Raw genomic sequence first — 19,343 nt, 5'->3', positions numbered from 1 at the left:
CGTGAATTGTCTAGCCCTATATTCATCCACAACTTGTTCCTTTGATCTTTTTTATCCAAAGATTTGAAATGTGACAGGAATGAAAGGAATCTTATTAGATTGGGCCTTTTCCCCAGACTATTTTTCAGATCTCCACTCCAGCTGATCCTTCAAAAATATACCAGGATTTCTTACCTCCATGCCTTTGTTAAATCTACCCCCTACCCCAGTCTACTGACATATAACTCATTCTTCAAATGACATCTCATCCGGGACACCTTTCCTGATTTTCCCCAGTTCAAAGCAATTTCCCCTTGTAACTTTATGGCTTCTTTTACAGATTTATCATCTTCTACATTTTATCTATAATGGGGATAACAACAGAACTCACTTTACAGGCTTATTGTGAGATAACATATGTAAATTGCTTTGCAAACCTTACAGTGCTATATAAATGCTGGTTATTATTACTATTATATAATTACTAGTTACTATCATTACTGTCACCATCTCCTCGTCTCTCAGGTACACCTGGATAGGACATTGGCAGAATTCCTATTTCTCCAGCAAGACTGCAAACTCTCTGAGAGCAATGACCCTATCATGCAGAATCGCAGAATTAGAGAGCCAGAAAGGACTACTGAGACCTACCCTCATCATTTTATAGACAAGACTGAGACTCAGAAAAACAGGAGGAATTTGCTGAAAGTCACATGGTTTATAGCAGAACAGGAACTAGACCTCAGGTTTCCTGATTCCAAAGCCAGTGTTCTTTGCATTACATTATTCGTGCTTGTCTTCTCGTAAGAACTTCTATTTTATTTGCTTATTATCCAGAATAAGCTCATTCCTGGCAACCCTGGTTAATGAAACTAGGAATTCTTTCACAAACACACACATTGCAATCAGAGCTGACTCTGGGTCAGCTAAAAACATGTGGGATTTGGCAGGGGGGATAGCTGTACTGTCAGGGGAACCATGTGAAAGGTGGTGGGCAAAGAAGACTGCCTGGAAACTGGTTCTAGGGAATTGGACTATCTATTGCCTCTTTTTCTATTAGTGATTAGCACAGGGCCTGTCACCTGTAGGTGCTTTTAAAATGTTTATTGATTGATAGGTCATCACTTAAAGCTCTGATAACAATATCCATACCTTCCTCTCCCACTGGCAAGCTGTCTTTTATGATTGTTCCAAGAATCTGAGAGTGTTTGAACTGGAGAGTGCTGGCAGGAGTGGGAAACCTGTGGTCTCAAGGCCACATGTGGCATTCTGGGTCCTTGGGTGTAGACTTTAGACTGAGTCCAAGTTTTACAGAACAAATCCTTTTATTAAGGGGATTTATTTTGTGAAGTTTGAATTCAGTCAAAGAGCCGCACTTGAGGACTAGGGGGCCACATGTGGCCTTGAGGCCGCAGGTTTCCCACTCCTGCTAGAAATAATCTGGTCTAAGCTCCTCACTTCATCTATGCAAAAACTGAGGCCAGGGAAATACAATGATTTGTCTAAGGTGACCCAGTGAGTTAGTCACAGCCATTAGAACTCAGTCTCCTTAACACCCCATCTGCTGTCCTGTCCACTCAACCGTGCCATCTCAATAAATGCTTCTTTTTACCTTTCTCTTTCATGACTGTACCCAACGTTCACTTAATGAAGTTTTTCTTGCATCAGGGGGGTTGTAGCTGCAAGGGGGCTGTAGGAGCTGCCTCATGTACTGCACTATGGCTCTAAAGCTTAAGAAAAGGGTTAGTCCCAAGCAAAAGCTATGCAAACCAAGCTGTAAGCATAAACAATTAGCTTGACTCTAAGGAATTTAGGTCCATTTTCTGTAGTGTGAAGTCCTGGGGATGAGCTCAACAGGAGGATTTTCACAAAGTTCCTCGCCATATACTAATGGACAAGATGGAAAGTCAGGTTGACTTGGAACAAACCAGAACAAAAGAATGTTGATTAATGAATCAGTGCTAAGCTTGAATGGCATCTCGAGTCTGCCTAAGGATTTTGTCCCTGGTCTAGCTTTGGTCAACACTTCTTATCAATGATTTAGATAAAGGTATAAATGGTTATAGGTGCAACACTTCTTATCAATGATTTAGATAAAGGTATAAATGGTTATAGATGACAGGAAACTGGAAGGCATAGCTAATACACTGATAGAATCAGATTCCCAAAAGATCTGAAAAATAGTCTGGGGAAATGGCCCAATCTAATAAGATTCTATTCATTCCTGTCATATTTCAAGTCTTTTGATAAAAAAGGTTAAATGAACAAGTTGGGGTTGAAGACAGGGCTAGACAATTCATGTTAAAAAGACCCGGAGGTTTGATGGAAGTTTGCAGGCCTAATGTCCCTCACTGGCATGTAGTATGTTTGCAGTCTAAGTGGTAGTTAAAATAATCGAAAAATCAAGTGATGTTAGGATCCAGCCTACTATGCTTATGGGGATTGGATGAAGCATATTAATAAGCATAGTTTTGCATGTAAGAACGATAGGAAAGCTACCAACCAGGAAACAGAAGATCAGAAGAGATGTGGGCTGGTCATGTAGTTTGGGATGGTGATGGGACAGCCTGGGAGAGAACCGGACCATCTCCATGGAGGAATCCAGTGTATTGGGCACATCTTGGATGGAATATTTATGAGACAAGAAGGACAAGAGTCACAAAGGATGAGAACCATCATCGACCAAATGTAGCATCATCTACCAACAAAGACAGGACCCAAACCAATAAGATCATGAAACTGAGCAGCATCCAAAGAAGTAAGGCATCGAGGATGAGGAAGGAGGAAGTCTCGCTGTATTCTTCTGTAGAAGGAGCTCATGTTTAAGTAAAGGTAAGACTGGATGACCACTGAGGCCCCTTCCAAGTCTGGTATTCTGTGATTCTATGCTGGCCACACCACATCTGTAACATGTTGCTTGCTATACTGTGACTAGGCTGAAGGAATCAGGGATATTTCATGTGGAGAAGAGCTGAGGATGACGTGAGGGGATGGGGACGAGAAGCAGACTTGTTCTGCTTGGACCACAACAAGTTACAGGGAGGCATAATTTGGCTTAATAGAAGGAAGAAAGGATTAACTGTTAGAGAAGTTCAAGAATGGAATGAGTTGTCTGGGGAAATAGTAAGGTTCTATCATGAAAGGTATTCAAGATGATGGATGACCTTGCTGATACTATAGGGAAGATTCATGGATCCCTTCTTAATCTAAGAATTTATGTTTCTATGACAACTTTTAGACAAACCAGTGAACATGTGTTCACATAATGTTACCACAGCCAAGATAATTAGGTGAACAAAAGGTTGATTATCTGACTGGATTCAGGAAAGAAGCCATTTTCACAGTATTCCCATGGTGTATGACTGAGGCAATCTCTGTCCAAATGGCAGCCAAAGATAATCTGGTTCAGGCCAGTGTGATAAACTGAATCATCAGGAAACACTTGTTTATCCAGAATGCTTTGGGAATGGAGGTCTTCTAAGGTACTGAATGCTATTGTTAATTGAGTTACCATACATACCACATGCTACATATGGGTTAATACGTTTAAAGAATTAGAATTTAATAAAACATGCCTAATAATACCAAAAATATAACTGACTTTATAGAGTACTTCAGAATTTGTGAAGCACATTTATACATACATTCACTCATCTGATCGTCACAACTTTGTGGGGTGAGTACTACATGGAGTATAATCTCCATTTTTTTTCTTTTATTTTTTTAGAGGGGGAAACCGCAGGGCAATTGGGGTTAAGTGACTTGCTCAGGGTCACACAGCTAGTAAGTGTTAAGTGTCTGAGGCTGGATCTGAACTTAGGTCCTTCTAACTCCAGGGCTGGTGCTCTATTCACTGTGCCACCTAGCCGCCCCTATCATCTCCATTTTTACTAGAAACTAGACTCAAAGAAGGCAAATGACTGATCTGTGGTCACACAGAGGGCACAAATCAGAGGCTGGATGTGAAACAAGACTTCTCCTGACTGCAAGCCCGGCACTCGGCCATCTCTCTGCCCCACACGATGCTAACTATCACTGCCTCTCTTAGAACACTCGAGGACCTTGCAGTACCTCAAGGGCATCATTATGAACACAGATTATTACTGGACAGAGACATAAAATAACAGATTCTAGTCCTTTGTGTACATCTGGTAATTTGAATTTTAGGTAAACAGGAGTCTACCTTAGAGAAAAAACTTTTTGTTATATTGTCAGCATTTATCTCAGAGATGTAACTGTGTTCTCCCCTTTCTGAATCTATTGGTCTTAATTTCAAATCAGTGATACTATAATGAAGAATTTGGCTACTGACACTCATTATCTTTAGGTAATCCGGTCATGGTTGTTGGGTAAACAATACATTCTAATAACACCCTGTGGAGGGAAATGACAAGAATATCACCAAATGGGGTCCACTAAAACACAAAGATAAGTGTCACAACACCACAGGAAAAAGAAGAAACAAAGTCCTCATTCTGCTGATGCCTGATAGAAGGCATTTTTATTAGGTTCTTACCCCAGCAGCTAGAGAAGGGGCTTTGGGTGCCTGGCATCTTGCCCTTATGGGTCAGTTCCTGGTTGACTGTTCCGTCAGTGTCACAATCCTCTGTCCCCTCCTCATGCTCCCTGTTCTCTGGTTCCTCAGTGTCAACATTGCTGTCCCTTTGTTGAGAAGGATTCCAAGTTTCTCTCAAGGTGTCAGGACAGGAAGGGGAGGTGTCGGTGCTTAGTAGGGTGGCCATCTCCCCATAGAAGGCACAGGACTCAGGGGCTCTGCCAGTCTTCGCTTTTCGGTAACTTGTTTGGAGGTTTTTGAATCTACAGCGGCATTGCTCCAATGTCCGAAGGAAACCCTGCTCCCGAAGCCGTTTGGCTACTGCTTGGTATACTTGGCGGTTTCGACGACGGGACTGAAGTTTTTCTGAGAACTGAGGTTCACCAAGGATTGCAAGAAATGTCATAGTTTCCTCATAGCTCCAGAGGATTCCAGAAACTTTTGTGTCTGTTCCATCACACTGTTTCTGCTCTTTCCAGCTTCTCACTTCCCTGGCAAATGCTGGGCCAGACCTTACTTCTTTTTCATCTGTGTGGGAGTCTCTTGGATTCTCTGTTTCCTCAGAGCACTGGAGATTTGAGTCCCATGGGTCCCTTTCTTGCTCTAATGGCAAAGTGATGTTGGACTTGGGAACTGGAAACTCTGCTGGTAAGCAAACAGGGAATGACAGTATATGATCACTACAAAGCTGTTCTTAGAATTCAATGGGCTATATCAGGGAGATTCCGAGGGAATGACCAAGAGACCACTGTGCAACCCTAAACATTCTCCTTTTAAGTCACTGAATGAGGGGAATAAGGAGACTTAGTGATTTGGTCACAGTGAGAGTTTCACAGATTTGTATGAGCTCAGAGATCAGAGCCTCACCCGGGGGGCAAGAGAGAATCAGAGAATATAAAGGACAGAAGGGATTATGGGAATGATGTAATTTGACAACCTCATTATATCATAACAACTGAGAGCCAGAAAGGTTCAGTAACTTTGATGGCAGAGCCAAGACTAAAAATTAGCTTAAAAAATAAGCCAGGTAGGGAGTGATTTGTTAGGGACGAAAGAATATACTTAAGATATAAGCAGAAGTCAGAAGGCACCTTTAAGAAATTCAACTCTTCTGTCCATCAGGGAACTCCTTTCATGAGCAAGGGAATGCACACAAAGTACAAAGAAAGCAAACCAACTATACAAAAGCTTTATAGAATAATCACTTGGTTGGTGAACACTGGAGCTTATAAGAATTTAAGGAATTACAGAAGGTCAGAACTGGAAGAGTACTTACAAGGTCATCTGGTCCAAGGTTTCCATTTTATAAACAAAGAAACTAAGGCTTGGAAAGAAGTGATTTGCTCCAGGTCACATCACTGAGAAGTGACAGAGATGGCATCTGGATCCAAGTGTCCAAGCTCCTCTCCCCTGCTATTCTGCTTTCCATTGATAGGTTCCAGGTGAGGCAAAATCACATCATTTTACCATTAAAGCTGGACTAGATTGTCAGGATCCTGTGCTAGAAAGAGTCTACCTAGAGCCAGCTAAGAGCTTGCACCAGATGTCAGACTCTTTACACAAAACCAGATGGTCTTTGTAAGCTGTTGTGGACCAAAGAATATATCGACTAGTGGCCAACCTTCTAGTGATGAGTCTACCTGAACTTAGCCATGTCAGCCTCAGACAACAGATAGCGGTGTGCCACCTGGCCCACTGCTGAAGCCAACCAGATCTTGTACTCTACTGGTATAGTTTTCAAAAGTCCAGAGCCATGGCTACACCACTGAGGCAGGACTTTATTAGAGAAAGAACAGGCCACCAGCAATATAAACCTGCATTATAATTTCTCTGGGTAGAGTCTAAGAGTAGAGTTCAAAACCATTTTCCTTTGCCCCTTTTCTCATTCTTTATCTTCTACCTGTGAGCAAGAAACATATGTTTGGGAAGGAAAACATAATCTTAACTGACCATCAAAAAAAGTGTCAGGAGAACAGAGGCATAGAAAGTAAACTTGAAGAGAGCTGCCTGGGGAGCCAACTGGCTGTGGACCAACTGAAGGTCAATGGAGGTGCTCTGGGTTATACTGCTCTTCTACAAAATGGACACCCAACGTGATGATGATTGAAAGGTGATGGTTCTACTACTGGGAGTGGAAGGCTCAAGGGCAGTGAAATTCTTTTTTCCCTCTGAGCAAGACCTGGTAAGCCTATATAACAAGGAAATCAGGACCAAATGGAAAAGGAAGAATTTAAAAAACATGAAAACTCTGAAGTCCGTGGAATGTGCCTCTAGGGAGAATTGAAGTAAGTGGAGACAGAGGGTGATTTTAAGGGCAAAGAACAAACTAGACGGTCTTTGGAGAGCTCTCCCAGTCTTGTGCTTCTATTATGGACATGCCTGAAGACCATAGGCCATTCTCTTTAAACCTCCTAAGGCTGGGCTCAGTGAGGTGGACACCCTCAGAAGTCCCAGAGAATTAGGAGTTGCAGACACCTGAAAACTTCTCATTTATGAAGGAAATATGTTCTTACCCAGCAAGAGCTCATTCCCATAATTCTCTCCCTTGATGTGCTTGCTAAGGTCCTGAGCACGGTTTCCATGGCCTCTGGCTTCCTGTGAGAGATATAAGGGCACATCCTCAAATGTCACTGACCCACAGGCCCCCAGTCAGGACTCAGGGCTCACAGGCATTCCATTGCCTGATTAATGCAACAGGGAGAGCTAAGGTCCAAAGGGAGTAATTCAGGAACTGGGGCTGAAGATCCCCAAGTATGGGCTTTTTGTCTACAGTGGGATGTTACACTTGGAGAAGTCAAAGGAATGAGAGAACAGGGGAACCCTGTCAAGATGGTGTGCCTAGTCTCCAAGGTACAAACATTTCAGGAAAGAAAAGCAAACCGCAGTTTACCTGAGCCTCGGCTACCATCTTGCAGTCACCAATGGTCTTCATCTTAGAAAGGGCAGAAACCTGAGGAGTCAGGCTGTCTAAGAAGAAAAAGGAGCTGTGTAAGTCCCAGTTATTTTCCAGATGGCCACAGTCATACTTTTTTGGTGAGACATCAATTCTGAGAATCTGTTGCTCTGAATCCAATTACCACTATCCTCGTAGCCAGTACTGTCATGACTCTGTACTTGGTCCTATCATTCTTCAAGTTCAATGGCTCTATGCACTCGACCACAACTGACGTGCCCTATGCATGAGATGGTCGCCCTGTTCTGGAGCTCCCTGCTCCCCAAGGTCTGGTTATCCCGATTCTCTGGCCTCAGTGGGGATTGAGAGAAGGAGAGCCCATCTTCAGAGTGCCAGGACAAAAGAAGCCAATCATACATGAGGGTGATCACTCACAGCAACAAAGGCAGCATCCCCTTGTGTGATGCCACTTAGGGACAGGAGGGATAGACCTGTGTGTTCTCCCCCTCAGCCCCTCCTCCCCAGTCCCACCATCCTGTTGTCCACACCACAGATCCCTCTTCCTAGCAGAGGCTCCTCCCCAGCCATCTTAGAATTTATTCTCTGCTTCTCACCACTCTTGTGCAGGGGCTTGGGCTCCTCCATAGGGCTCAGTCGCTCCAGTGGTTCCCAGTAGGGGCTCTGTATTCCCTTCTCCTGGAACACTCCCTCTGGCTTGATATCTGCTGACCCTAAGTGGAAGCTTCGTGACTCCTGTGCCGTACCCCAGGGTGCTGGCAATTCAGAAAGCATTTCCTGTGCCTGTACACAAAAGGGGACCTGGAGATGGCATGCTTCCTGTCATGGAAGCTCAGGGATTCTTGGTGAAATCAAAGTGAAAACCCCCATAAGGAGACAGGAACCCAGGACAGAGGAAGAGTAATCAATGATGCTGGCTGAGACCATCTGCCCAATGCTTTACTGCTGACATAGACCACTTTATCTGTAGTTACCTTGTTTGAGACCCACAATAGCCCTGGAAGATGGGCAGGGCAACAACTATTGTTCCCATTCTACAGATGAGGACACCAAGGCTTGGGGATGCTAAGTGACTGGCCGGGGGCTGCACAATTAATAAGCAGTAGCACTGGAACTGAAACCCAGGCCTCCTGACTCTAAATCCAAACATCTGTCCACTACACCGCATTGCCTCTTTAATCAAATCTATTTTATTCTGAGGAAAGCAATTTGTCATCTAGAGCTTTTAAAGAAAAAGAAGCCAGATCTAGGGGAGGCAGGTGCCCTAAAATCAAATTTTCACTGCTTTGCATTCCTGTCCAGCAATCAGGTAATCAAAAATCCTTACTGAGCACTTACTACATGAGCAAGGTACTGGGCTAGGTATCACAAAAGAGGGAGAAAAGTGACACAGTTGTTGCCCGCAAAGAGCTTAATCAACTTGGAGAGACATGAAGATATAACAACACACTATCAGGCAGAATATCCTAAGTGCCAGATAAGTGGTGCCAACACTGTGCTGCAATGCAGAGAAGAGGGAGATCAAGTCCGACTGGGGCAGGCAAGGAAGACTTCAAGGGGGAGGATCTGAACTGGGCCTTGAAGGATGGGTATTCTGATAGAGAGAAGGTCATGGGTATCTTTGTCTAGGGGGCCAGCATGAACAAAGGCCCAGAGGCTTTAAAAGCATGAGCCACATTTAGGGGACAGTACACTGACTATTTGACTGGAGCGTAGGACATGTGTAAAAGAGCACAGAAGTCTGGAAACTAGACTGGGGCCTGACTGTGAGGGATCTTGAAGCAGCAGGTTAATGACTTTATCATGTTGGCAATGGGGGCACTACTGCTTGGGAGTGGCAGGAATGTTTCCTAACTATATTCACCTCTTGTTCTTTTCTTCAAATTCTTAGTCTGTTTCCAGTCAGTACAAAATGCTTTAGCGGCTAATTGGCATCTGTTTAATGCTTTGTCTTGTTTTGTCCACCTGATCCTACGTTCCTTGGGGACAAGTATTCATTCTTAGACTTCTTTTGCATTCCCCACAATGTCTAGTGGGTGCTCAATAGTTTTTAACTAATTAGTTCAATGGTATTTTTGTTTGTTTGTTTTTCTCTATCTGGTGCAGGGAGTCTGGTCAAAAGTGTTACATCATCTAGCCCCCCAAATAAGAGAACTGAAGCTATGTATATATTTAAATTAAAAGCTAGGAGTTCGTGTATGGCCCACTTTGGGGAACCAGATAACCTCTCAAGAGAACAGCTAGGCTTCTGTGTTTCTCGATTTAACTTTAGTCTGTGACTATTCTGAAACCAGGACAATAGAACTCTAATTCAAAAGCAAACTGTGCATAAGCCCCATCCAGGAAAACTTTGGCCCTTCAAATTCAGAGGCTAAGGTAACAGATTCCAAGTTACTGGGCTGAGGGGCAGAGATCATCCAGAACTGAGGGTCATGGTTATAGAAAGTACTATGGTGGGCACAGAGAACATAAACTTACACAATGATTTAAACTAAAGGCACCCCCATGAGACAGGAAAGAAGCCTGAACTGAATTTTCAACACAGAGAGAAGGAAAATGCCAAGATTCTCTTCTGCTCCACCTACTGCTAAAGTGTGCTATCTTTCCTGAAAACGTCGCCTTGAATTTCCTTTCTAATTCTGTATGCACAACAACCCTCTGAGGACAGAGCTAGCATCCTCCTTTTACAGGTGCACAGAGAAATGGTGACTTGCCCAGCTGGCCTGAGGCTGAGCTGGGATTGGCACCACATCTCCCCCTTCCCAGAGCAAGGCCCTTTTCCTTAGACCATGCTGCTCTCACCCGCTGATCTGGTCTCCTGGGCTCTTGCTGCCAAGCCTTCACCAGGGTCACCACCTCCTCTGTGTTCTTGGGATGATGGTCCCACACCCAGGCCTGCAGCTCCTCTGGCAAGATGCTCAGGAACTGCTCCAGGACCAGGAGCTCCAGAATCTGCTCCTTCGTCCGTTTCTCTGGCTTCAACCACAGACGGCAAAGCTCTTGGAGTCGGGAAAGCACTTCGTGAGGATGAGTGGACTCTTCATACTGGAACTGCCTGAAGTGCTGGCGGGAGGCTTCAGAGTTAGGGTCATATCCCCAGAGATTAGGGTCCTGATCCAAACAGGAATCTTCCTCCAATTTCACTAACAGGAATTCCTTTTGATATGAGGGGGCAAGAACAGCAGACATTGTTTGTCTGGGGGGAAGGTCAGCCTTGCTCCAGCGCAGGCCTGACTTCTAGGGCTTACATCTCTGTTTGTCTCAAAAATCACTTGGAGCTGCTCCTGGAAGACATGGTGGGGGGAGAGAGGGACAGGGAGGGGTGAGACAGAGAGAAAGAGAGAGGACTGAGCAAGATAAAAACAGGAAAACAGAAACCTAATTATCAGGTCCCATAAGAATTCCTCAGTATTTGGTACTAATTATTTGTCTTGTATTTATTATATTTGTGGCAAATGAACATTAATAATATACTCTGGCAAAACGTACAAAGTATTTGAAGAGAATTTGAAAACAGATTCAAGATTATTTACAACATCAAAGACTAGGAGGATCGTGAATTCAGTTGCTATTCATTTGTTTTTCAGTCATGTCTATTTGTGACCTCATCCTGTGGTTTTCTTGGCAAAGATACTGGAGTGGATGGCCATTTCCTTCTCCAGCTCATTTTATAGATAAGGGAACTGAGGCAAACAGGGTTAACTGACTTATCCAGGGTCACACAGCTAGTAAGTGTATGAAGCTAAATTTGAATTCTGGTCTTTCTGACTCCAGGCCTGGTGCTCTATTCACTGTGCCACCTTGCTGCCCCATCTGTGTAGATAGGTTGGCCTCAAAACATGTTATATATATTCTGAAACTGTGTATCAAAAAAAAAAAGTGTTAGTTGTATTTGAGACAAATTGTCCTACTTTGCTGTTCTCTGTATATGACATTTTATTTTCCCCCCATGTGTCACTGCATAGACTGTCCCCCATGCCCAGAACATTCTTTCTCACCCTGGAGTATTGAACCCCTTTCAAGGACCCACTCATGTGCTGCCTCTCTCAAGGGATTTTTTCGGATTTTTCCATTTGTTAAAGTGCTCCCCCACTGGGTGAAAAAGTTCACTCTGTATTTAATTATCTATGTACATGTTGTTTCTCACCTGTAGAATGTAAGTTCTTTGAGATATTAAACAGAACAGAGACCATATCTGCAGACCATATGCCTGGCATACAGCAGGTGCTTAATGAGGGCTTGCTGGATTGACTTGGTGAGTGAGTTCTGCAAATGCCTTCCCTCATTTCCTCTTAGAAAATGGGCCTCTCTTGCCCTATGAAGTTGGAATATGAACCATGAGAATAGCCCAGTCTACTCAGGGTACTGAGTGTACGCAAGAAAAGCACATTGTTAGTGGCTGGAAGGCATGAACAGTTCTCAAAAGAACAGTAAATAAGTAACAACTATACAAAGAATTGTTCCGAATCACTAGGAAGAGAGGGGACAATCAAAACAACTCTGAGGTTTGATCTCATATCTAGAAAATTGGAACACTGTCAATGTTGGAGGAGTGGGCACACCAATGGACTGCCGGTGGAGCTGCGACTGGGCCAACTACTCTGGCAAGCAATTTGAAATTATGCTAAGAAAGTAATTAAACTATCTAATTTCACTAAAAACTGAACCTTTGGCCCAGAGAGCCCACTCACTGCAAGACATATGCCTCCAAAACGCCAGTGATCGAATGGTCCCAGACACAACAAAACATTTATGGCAGCTCTTTGTGTAGTAGGAGAGAACAGAAGATGCTCAGCCACTGGGGAAGAGCTAAACAAGTTCTGGAGATGAATGGAATGGAATGGAAGAAATGATGACTCTAACAAACACAGAAAAGCTTGGGAAAACTCATACAGGCTGATGGGAAAGGAAGCAGAGCCAGGACTACAACATGCCCTTTGATCATAACAACCTAAATGGAAATCATCATGACCATGCTTGGCCCCGAAGAGATAGGAAAATGCACAGGGCTCCCAAAACACTGCCCGGGAATGGAAGTCTTGGTCGATAGGGCTGGCAGTTTTGTCGCACTGTCACTCCCCCCCCCCCCTTTTTATTGGGCAGTGAAATTGAGCCAGGCCTCAGACATTCACTAGCTTCATGACTCTGGGAAAGTCATTAATCTCTGCCTCAGTTTCCTCATCTGTAAAATAGGAAGAATAATAGCACCTACTTCTTGGGATTGCTGTGATGATCAAATGGGACAATATTTTCAAAGTATTTAGCCCAGTGCCTGGCACACTGTAAATGGTTTATTATTATTAGTTATAAGATGGTTTTCTGAGAGGGAAAAGGGAGTATTATATTGGGAAATGAAGGTGATACAAAAACAAAAATACCAGTACAAAAAGATTGTTAAGAGTATCTCTGGTCAGAAAAAGACTTAAAAGAATTAAATAAACACCAGGATATCTACTTGTCTAGAAAGAAGAGTCAGACTGCACCAACTGCCCAACACTAATGATACTGTGGAGGAGGCACCGCTGTTTCTTATCCTTCAGCACTTATAGTATAGAAGTGGGTGATAAAATACATACAAACACAAACTGTAGAAATATAACTAACAGACAGTGCCAGTATCAGCCCTATCTTCCAAGTGAGGAAAGTGTACACATCATAGAGACTAACTACATAGTATACATATAGACAAACAGATAGACATAGATGGCTGCACAGACACAACTGTGAGGGTGGGAAGGAAGCACAGAGAACATGAGAACGGCTGGAGTAAGGTCACTAAGCTGGAGAGAAGGATTTTGGTGGGGAAGGGTTGGCCAGAAAGAGTCATACTACTCATGTCTCAGAAGCAGAAGGGGAGGGAAGGGAAGGAAGTCTTGCTAGTCAGACTAAATACTATAAACCAATGGAAGGCCTGATCAGTAGAGGGCTTAAGTTCCATTATGAGGCATTCTAATTTGCTCTAAGGAGTAACTGGACCCACAGAAGAATCCTAACATGGGAATGATATATTAAATTATGATAAAGAGAATCCTTACAGATTTATAAGGGAATGGGGGAAAGACAGAAAGACTGGGAGAGAGGCTGTTCAAGTAACAATAAAAGCAGCTGACATTTATACAGCACTTTAAGGTGTACAAAGTGCTTCCTATACATTCTCTCATCTGATCTTCATAATAGCTCAAGGATGTAGGGGCTGTATTATCCCTGTTTTACAGAGGAGAAAACCAAGGGTCCATTGCCCAGGGTCAGATATAGCTAGCTAACTAGCATATTCCTGGTGGGAGGTGAAAGGAAGTTAGCATCCTGGATGAGGGCCATATTTCATTTTGAAATATTTCATATTTCATTTCATATAAAATGAAAAAGTTACACAAGACTCTAATTTAGAAAAATAAACAAAAGAACAAAGTGACAGACAAGTGTGAGGGTCAAGGGCTTGAGTGAAGGTAAAAATCATGCCTGAAAAATTTAAGAAGAGTTGGAGTGAGGAGGGAGGGGTGAAGTAGGGGAGAAGGAAGGAGAAAGAGACATACTGAAGTATGTGGACAGGTTCATCCTCTGAACCACCCACTAGACAGGAGAAACTGCAGTCTCTCCACTGGACACAAAGAAATTTTCATCTTAAGTTTTCAGAACAGAAAAATTCAATTCAAATTTGCTTTCACAGAGAACAAATTAAGTGATTCCTTTGTTAAGCACTATATTCTAAACTGGAAAAAGAACAATGTTCAAACATGAGCCGTATCCTCATAGAGATTCCAATCTAGAAAGGGGTTATAGCACAAACAGAACAAATATGAAATAATACACTGTAACTACATAAGATAGGGACAAGCAAACTGCTTTGTGAAGTTCAGTGGAGGAAAGGGCATTATCAATAGAGGGCGAGATAAATTAAGGAATGCTTTCTGGAGGAAGTGGCATTCGAGTTAGGCTATAAAGGACAGCTCAAAATCCAACAGGCAAAGGGGGAAGGAAGGACAATTCCCAGCATAGGAAACAGCTCTGGCAAAAGTGCAGAGGCAAGAAAGGGCAAAGCATGAGACTTTGGAGTCTGAGAACATGGGAAATAGTATGAGATAAGGTTGGGTTGTGCCAGAGCATGAACGGCTTTGAATGTTAGGAGACAAAGTCTAAACTTGATCCACTAGGACAGGGGTGGAGAACCCATGACCTCGAGGCCACAAGTGGTTCCCTAGATCCTCAAGTGTGACCCTTTGACTGAATCTAAACTTCACAGAACAAATCCCTTTAATAAATGGATTTTTTTCTGTAAAACTCAGACACCCAAGGACCTAGAAGGCCACATGGGGCCTCGAGGCTGAAGGTTCCCTATCCCTATACTATGACATAAGGAGGTTTCTGAGCACCAAGTGATATGATCAGATTTTGCATTAGTACAGCAATGGCAAGAAGGCTAGACTGGTAAGAGAGGAGGTAGAAGGCAGAGAGATGAATAGGTAGCTAAAAAGAGAAGGAATTAGAAATGTTTGGTCTAAAGAAGAAAAGACTTAGAGAGGGCAGGATGCCTCCTTTCAAACATATTCTGTTTGGATCCCAGAGTCAAAATAGAATATAAAGGGTGTGAATAGCACAGAGGCTGATTTCAGCTAGATAAAAGGAAGAACTGTCCAATAATTAGAGCTACTCCAAAGTAAAATGGGCTGTGTTAGGAGTGGTGGCTTACTACTCACTGGCAGTCTTCAAGTGGACACTATAGTATCACCTGTCAGGAATGCTGTTCCGGAATAGATTAGAAGAGATGATTTCTAAGGTCCTCTCAGGACCTTATATTATATTATATGATAATATATATTATATTATATGATTCTTTAGAAGAATTCTTAGAAGATAATAAGTGAGTGGTAAAGTTCTGGCGGTGGAAATAAGGAGGGATAGACAAAGAAGATAAAGAAGAAACAGAGTAAACTTTGGCAAGTAACTGCTTAGATAAGAACGGTGGCTGGAATTGTGATTTTTTTTTTGTCTTTTTGGAGCAGGGAAGGCAGGGAAATTGTGGTTAAGTGACTTGCCCAAGGTCATACAGCTAGTAAGTATTAAGTGTCTGAGGCCGGATTTGAACTCAGGTCCTCCTGACTCCAGGGTCAGTGCACTACCTAGATGCCCCTGGAACTGTGATTTCTTAGCTATAGGGAACTCCTGGTGAAGAAATTCCTAGTACCAATTCAGGTTGGCACCTTTTCTGCTTCCTATAGTCTTACAGGGCTGCCTGAAGCACTAAGAGGTTTAAGTGACTGGCCCAAGGTTAGAGAGCCAGTATAGCAGAAATGGTACTTGAACCCAAGGTCTTTCTAGTCTATATTCACTAACATGAGAAAGAACATTGAAGTTTTGTATGTGGGGGTCTAGGTAAACTGTGGGGTCCTTGAAAGAAATAGTAAAATCAGGAGGAGGTACAGATTTTGGGGGGAGAGATGAGAAGCTGGACTTTAGACATACTTAGTTTGAGATACCAGGAGGATATCTAAGTGGAGATTTTATTTAGGCAGTTTCAGGTGTAGCTCTAGAACTCATCTAGGATGGAGATAGAAATTTAGGAGTCCTCTTTACAGATTTGATAACTGAAGCCCTGAGAGCTAATCAGGTTGCTGAGGGAGAGAATATAGAAAGAAAAGAGCCAATGGTGGAAGTTTGAGAAATATTAAAGGGTAGATAGAAGATGATAAATCAGCAGAAACAGGAAACTAGCAGTTTGAAAAGCTAAAGGAGGACAGAACATTTACCAGGAGGGAAGTGGTGAACAATGTTAAATGCTACAGAGAGGTCAAGCATAATAACTGAAAAAGAAAAATCACTGAATTTGGTAATTAGGTCACTGGTGACCTTCAGAAAAGTGGAGACAGAAACCAGATTGCAAGAAGCTGAGAAAAGAGTGGGTGGTAAAACGGAAGAGTTAGGTAGAGGCTTTTTGTTTTTTCCCAAAAAGCTTGGTCTGAGAGGGAGGAGAGATGGGCAATTGTAGCTGGATTCAGTAGAAGAGTTAATGGAAAATTGTTTTTAAGACTGGGAAGATCTAAACATGCTTGCCTGCTGAATGAATAGATGGGAAGGGGCTAGTGGAGGAAAGATTCAATGTGAAAGAAAGGAGGGAGGGTAGAACGGAGAGTGATGGAGGATGAGGGAGAGAGGAAGAAGGAATGGAAGGAATAAAGGAAAGAAGGGAGAAATAAAAGGAAGAGTGGAAGGAAAAAAAAGGAAGAAAAAAGGAAGGAGCAATGGAAGGGAGAAAGAAAAAATAAAGTGAAGAAGAAAGAAAGGGAATAATGGTTGAGACAAGGTCCTGGAAAAAATAGAGAGGACAAAACCGAGAACACTGCTCTGGTCTTGCAAAGAGAGTGAGATTGGCACAGTGAGTAGAGAGTTAGCCTTGAAGTCAGTGAGATCTAGGTTCCGGTACTGCCTCTAACACAGTTGACCACAGGAAAATTATTTAACCTTGCAGCATGCCAAGTAACTCAAGGCTATATTACAAAAGGGATTGTCAACCAAAAAGGGCTTGGAACAGTTTCTGTGGAAGAATGAATCTAGGAGGCAAGAAGCACAGAGCATTATTTCTAAGGAGCAGTCAGGGTGCGCTGCTAAGGTTCTGTACTTTAAATTTATGGAGGGTGAAATCATGAGCTCAGAGATCTAGGGAAACATCCCACTAGGCGATGAGGGCAGGACTCTCTCCCTTTGTTTAGATACTCTAAACAAAGCTTTTCACTAAACCCCATACCCATCCACTCATTCATTCAATGAGCATTTATTAAGAGTCTACCGTGGGAAGAAGCTGGGTCCTCTTGCTGGCAGGAAAATGCCTCAGTTTACAGAAGAAGAAACCCAAGCACAGAAACGGGAGGAGATTGGCCCCGTGTCACACAGATAGAAGGCTGGAATTCGACAAGCATTTGTGGAAGGCGGCTAGAAGGTAACTAGATCGGGAGGCAAGAGGACTAGAATTCAGATCCGACCTCGAAAGTGTGACCCTGGACAAACCCCTTAATTTCAGTCGCTTCTGTTTTCTCAGATGTAAAAATGGGGACAAAAACACCACCTGCCTCCCAGGGTTGTGAGATCAAATAAGATAACGTTTATTAAGAGGCATATAAATGCTACCTATTATCATTTGTTATGGGCTTTCTGCACCCTGCTGAAGATAAAAGGGCAAAGAGGAAACAGAATTTGAACCCTGCTCCCCCAACTCCGCATCCAGCTCTTCTTTCAGTTTAGGGCAGCTTCTCAAACACTCAACAAGCATTAAGGGTCTGGGGAAAAGTGGATTCGGGGTAAAGTGTCATCTATGAGCCCTGGGTTTGGGAGTCAGAGGACCTGGGTTCGAGTTCCCACTGCGAGGAACACCTTGGGTGACAAGTCACTTGGCCTCTCTGGGACTCAGTGTCTTTGACGGTAAACGGGGGAGGGTTGAACCAGATGGCCTCTGAGGTCCCTGTCAGCTCTGAGCGCTGACTGTGGAGTCGGAGTTCCTGCGGGACCTCAGTCTTCCCAGCTGTAAAATGGGCGGGCCGCCGCGGGTTCTGCTCTGGCTCCCGGGCCTCGCACATTCCTTCGGCCAAAGAGGCGGCGTGGGTCCAGGACATCTGTCTGGGGAATAAAGCGCCCCCACCCCGTCCCCGACTCACCAGCCCTGCCCCAGCCAGTCTGTCCCGGTGCCCACTCAGCTTTTCTCTGCAACGGTCGGCTCAGCTCCGCTCGCTCTACGGAAGCCCCCGAGGGCTTAACGCGCAGGGGTCTCTGGGACCTCTGGTCCTCACGCCTCTTTTCTCCCGGGAGACGGGCGATACTCTGGACTACACCTCCCAGGGTGCCTCGCACCGAGTTTGGGGCCTGCCTCGGGCCAAGTGACAGCAGTCTCAGCCTACCAGTGGAGAAAATTCTCCTGTCCTCTGTCAAGCTCACCAATCGCAGGCGACCTGTTTAGTTATTGGTTCGGGAGAGGGCGGGGCGACAGTGTCAGCTGCATCCCCTTGGGATCCGTCGTGCAATCTGTCCTGTAAGTGGGAGCTCTCTAGGGGTAAGCCATTCCACTCTTTGAAAAGCTCTCTTTGTTAGGATGTGACTCCACTGACACCGCGCTTAAATTTGACTCTTGACATCTCCTATTACATTCATTGCTCCTAGTTCTGCCCCCTGGGGCCAGAGAGAACAAGCTGACCCCTCTTCCCGTGACCCGCCCTTCACGTATTGGAAGACAGCTGTCCTGTACACACTGTTCTCCTAGCAAGCTACCACGTCAAGTTAACATTTCTTTTTTTTTTTTTTTTTAGAAAAGTAAGTGTGTTTATTAATAATAGCGAATTCGTATCACTTTAAAATTTCCAAAGCACTTTACATATATTAATCTCATTTGATTTATTTTTTTGGTTTTTAAAAAATTATTTATTTTTAACATTCTTTAAAATTTTTTTTTCTGCGTTCCAAATTCTCTCCTCCCACTCCTCAACTCACTGAAAAGGCAAGCAATATGATATCAGTTATACATTTAAAATCATGCAAAACGTTTCCATATTAGCCACATTTTTTTTTTTAAAGCCGGAAAATAAAGTGGGAAAATTATACTTCAGTTTTCATTCAGAGTTCATTATATCTCTCTCTGGAGGTGAATAGAATTTTTTCATCATGGGACCTTTGGCAATATTTGTATCATATTGATCAGAGAGTATCCAAGTCTTTCACAGTTATCTTCATTACAACATTGTTGTTAACTGAGTACAGTGATCTCCTGGTTCTTCTCACTTCACTTTGCATCAGTTTATGAAAGTCCTGCCATGTTTTTTTCTGAAACCACGCCCTTGTCATTTCTTATAGCATAATAGTACTCTATCACAATCACCTGTCACACCTTATTCAGCCATTTCCCAATTGATGAGCATCCCT

The 19,343-nt window shown here is 43.4% G+C and overlaps 1 protein-coding gene across 4 annotated transcripts in view; it reads right to left on the bottom strand.

The window, feature by feature from the left end:
• The window catches only part of LOC138154228 (zinc finger and SCAN domain-containing protein 29-like), a 29,595-nt gene extending 11,338 nt beyond the window's left edge, over window positions 1-18,257 (bottom strand). Inside the window, exons 1-6 of one of the 4 annotated variants that reach the window (XM_069078799.1) lie at window positions 18,089-18,257; window positions 10,248-10,729; window positions 8,042-8,246; window positions 7,425-7,501; window positions 7,048-7,129; window positions 4,496-5,179 (exon numbers count right to left, since the gene is read on the bottom strand). In XM_069078799.1, the coding sequence (XP_068934900.1) occupies window positions 4,496-5,179; window positions 7,048-7,129; window positions 7,425-7,501; window positions 8,042-8,246; window positions 10,248-10,634 (1,435 nt within the window). In that variant the 5' untranslated portion in view covers window positions 10,635-10,729; window positions 18,089-18,257. The remainder of the gene's footprint in view (window positions 1-4,495; window positions 5,180-7,047; window positions 7,130-7,424; window positions 7,502-8,041; window positions 8,247-10,247; window positions 10,730-18,088) is intronic. The other 3 variants (XM_069078800.1, XM_069078802.1, XM_069078803.1) reach the window with 3 other exon arrangements.
• Window positions 18,258-19,343: the final 1,086 nt, after the last annotated feature.

The sequence above is a fragment of the Petaurus breviceps genome, unplaced genomic scaffold (assembly GCF_028583685.1).
Source record: "Petaurus breviceps papuanus isolate PSGF00001 unplaced genomic scaffold, PetGlider_PUasm1.0 91041, whole genome shotgun sequence".
Lineage (NCBI taxonomy): Eukaryota > Metazoa > Chordata > Mammalia > Diprotodontia > Petauridae > Petaurus > Petaurus breviceps.
The sequence above is the reverse complement of the archived record's forward strand: the minus strand, read 5'-3'. Positions and strand labels throughout refer to the sequence as shown.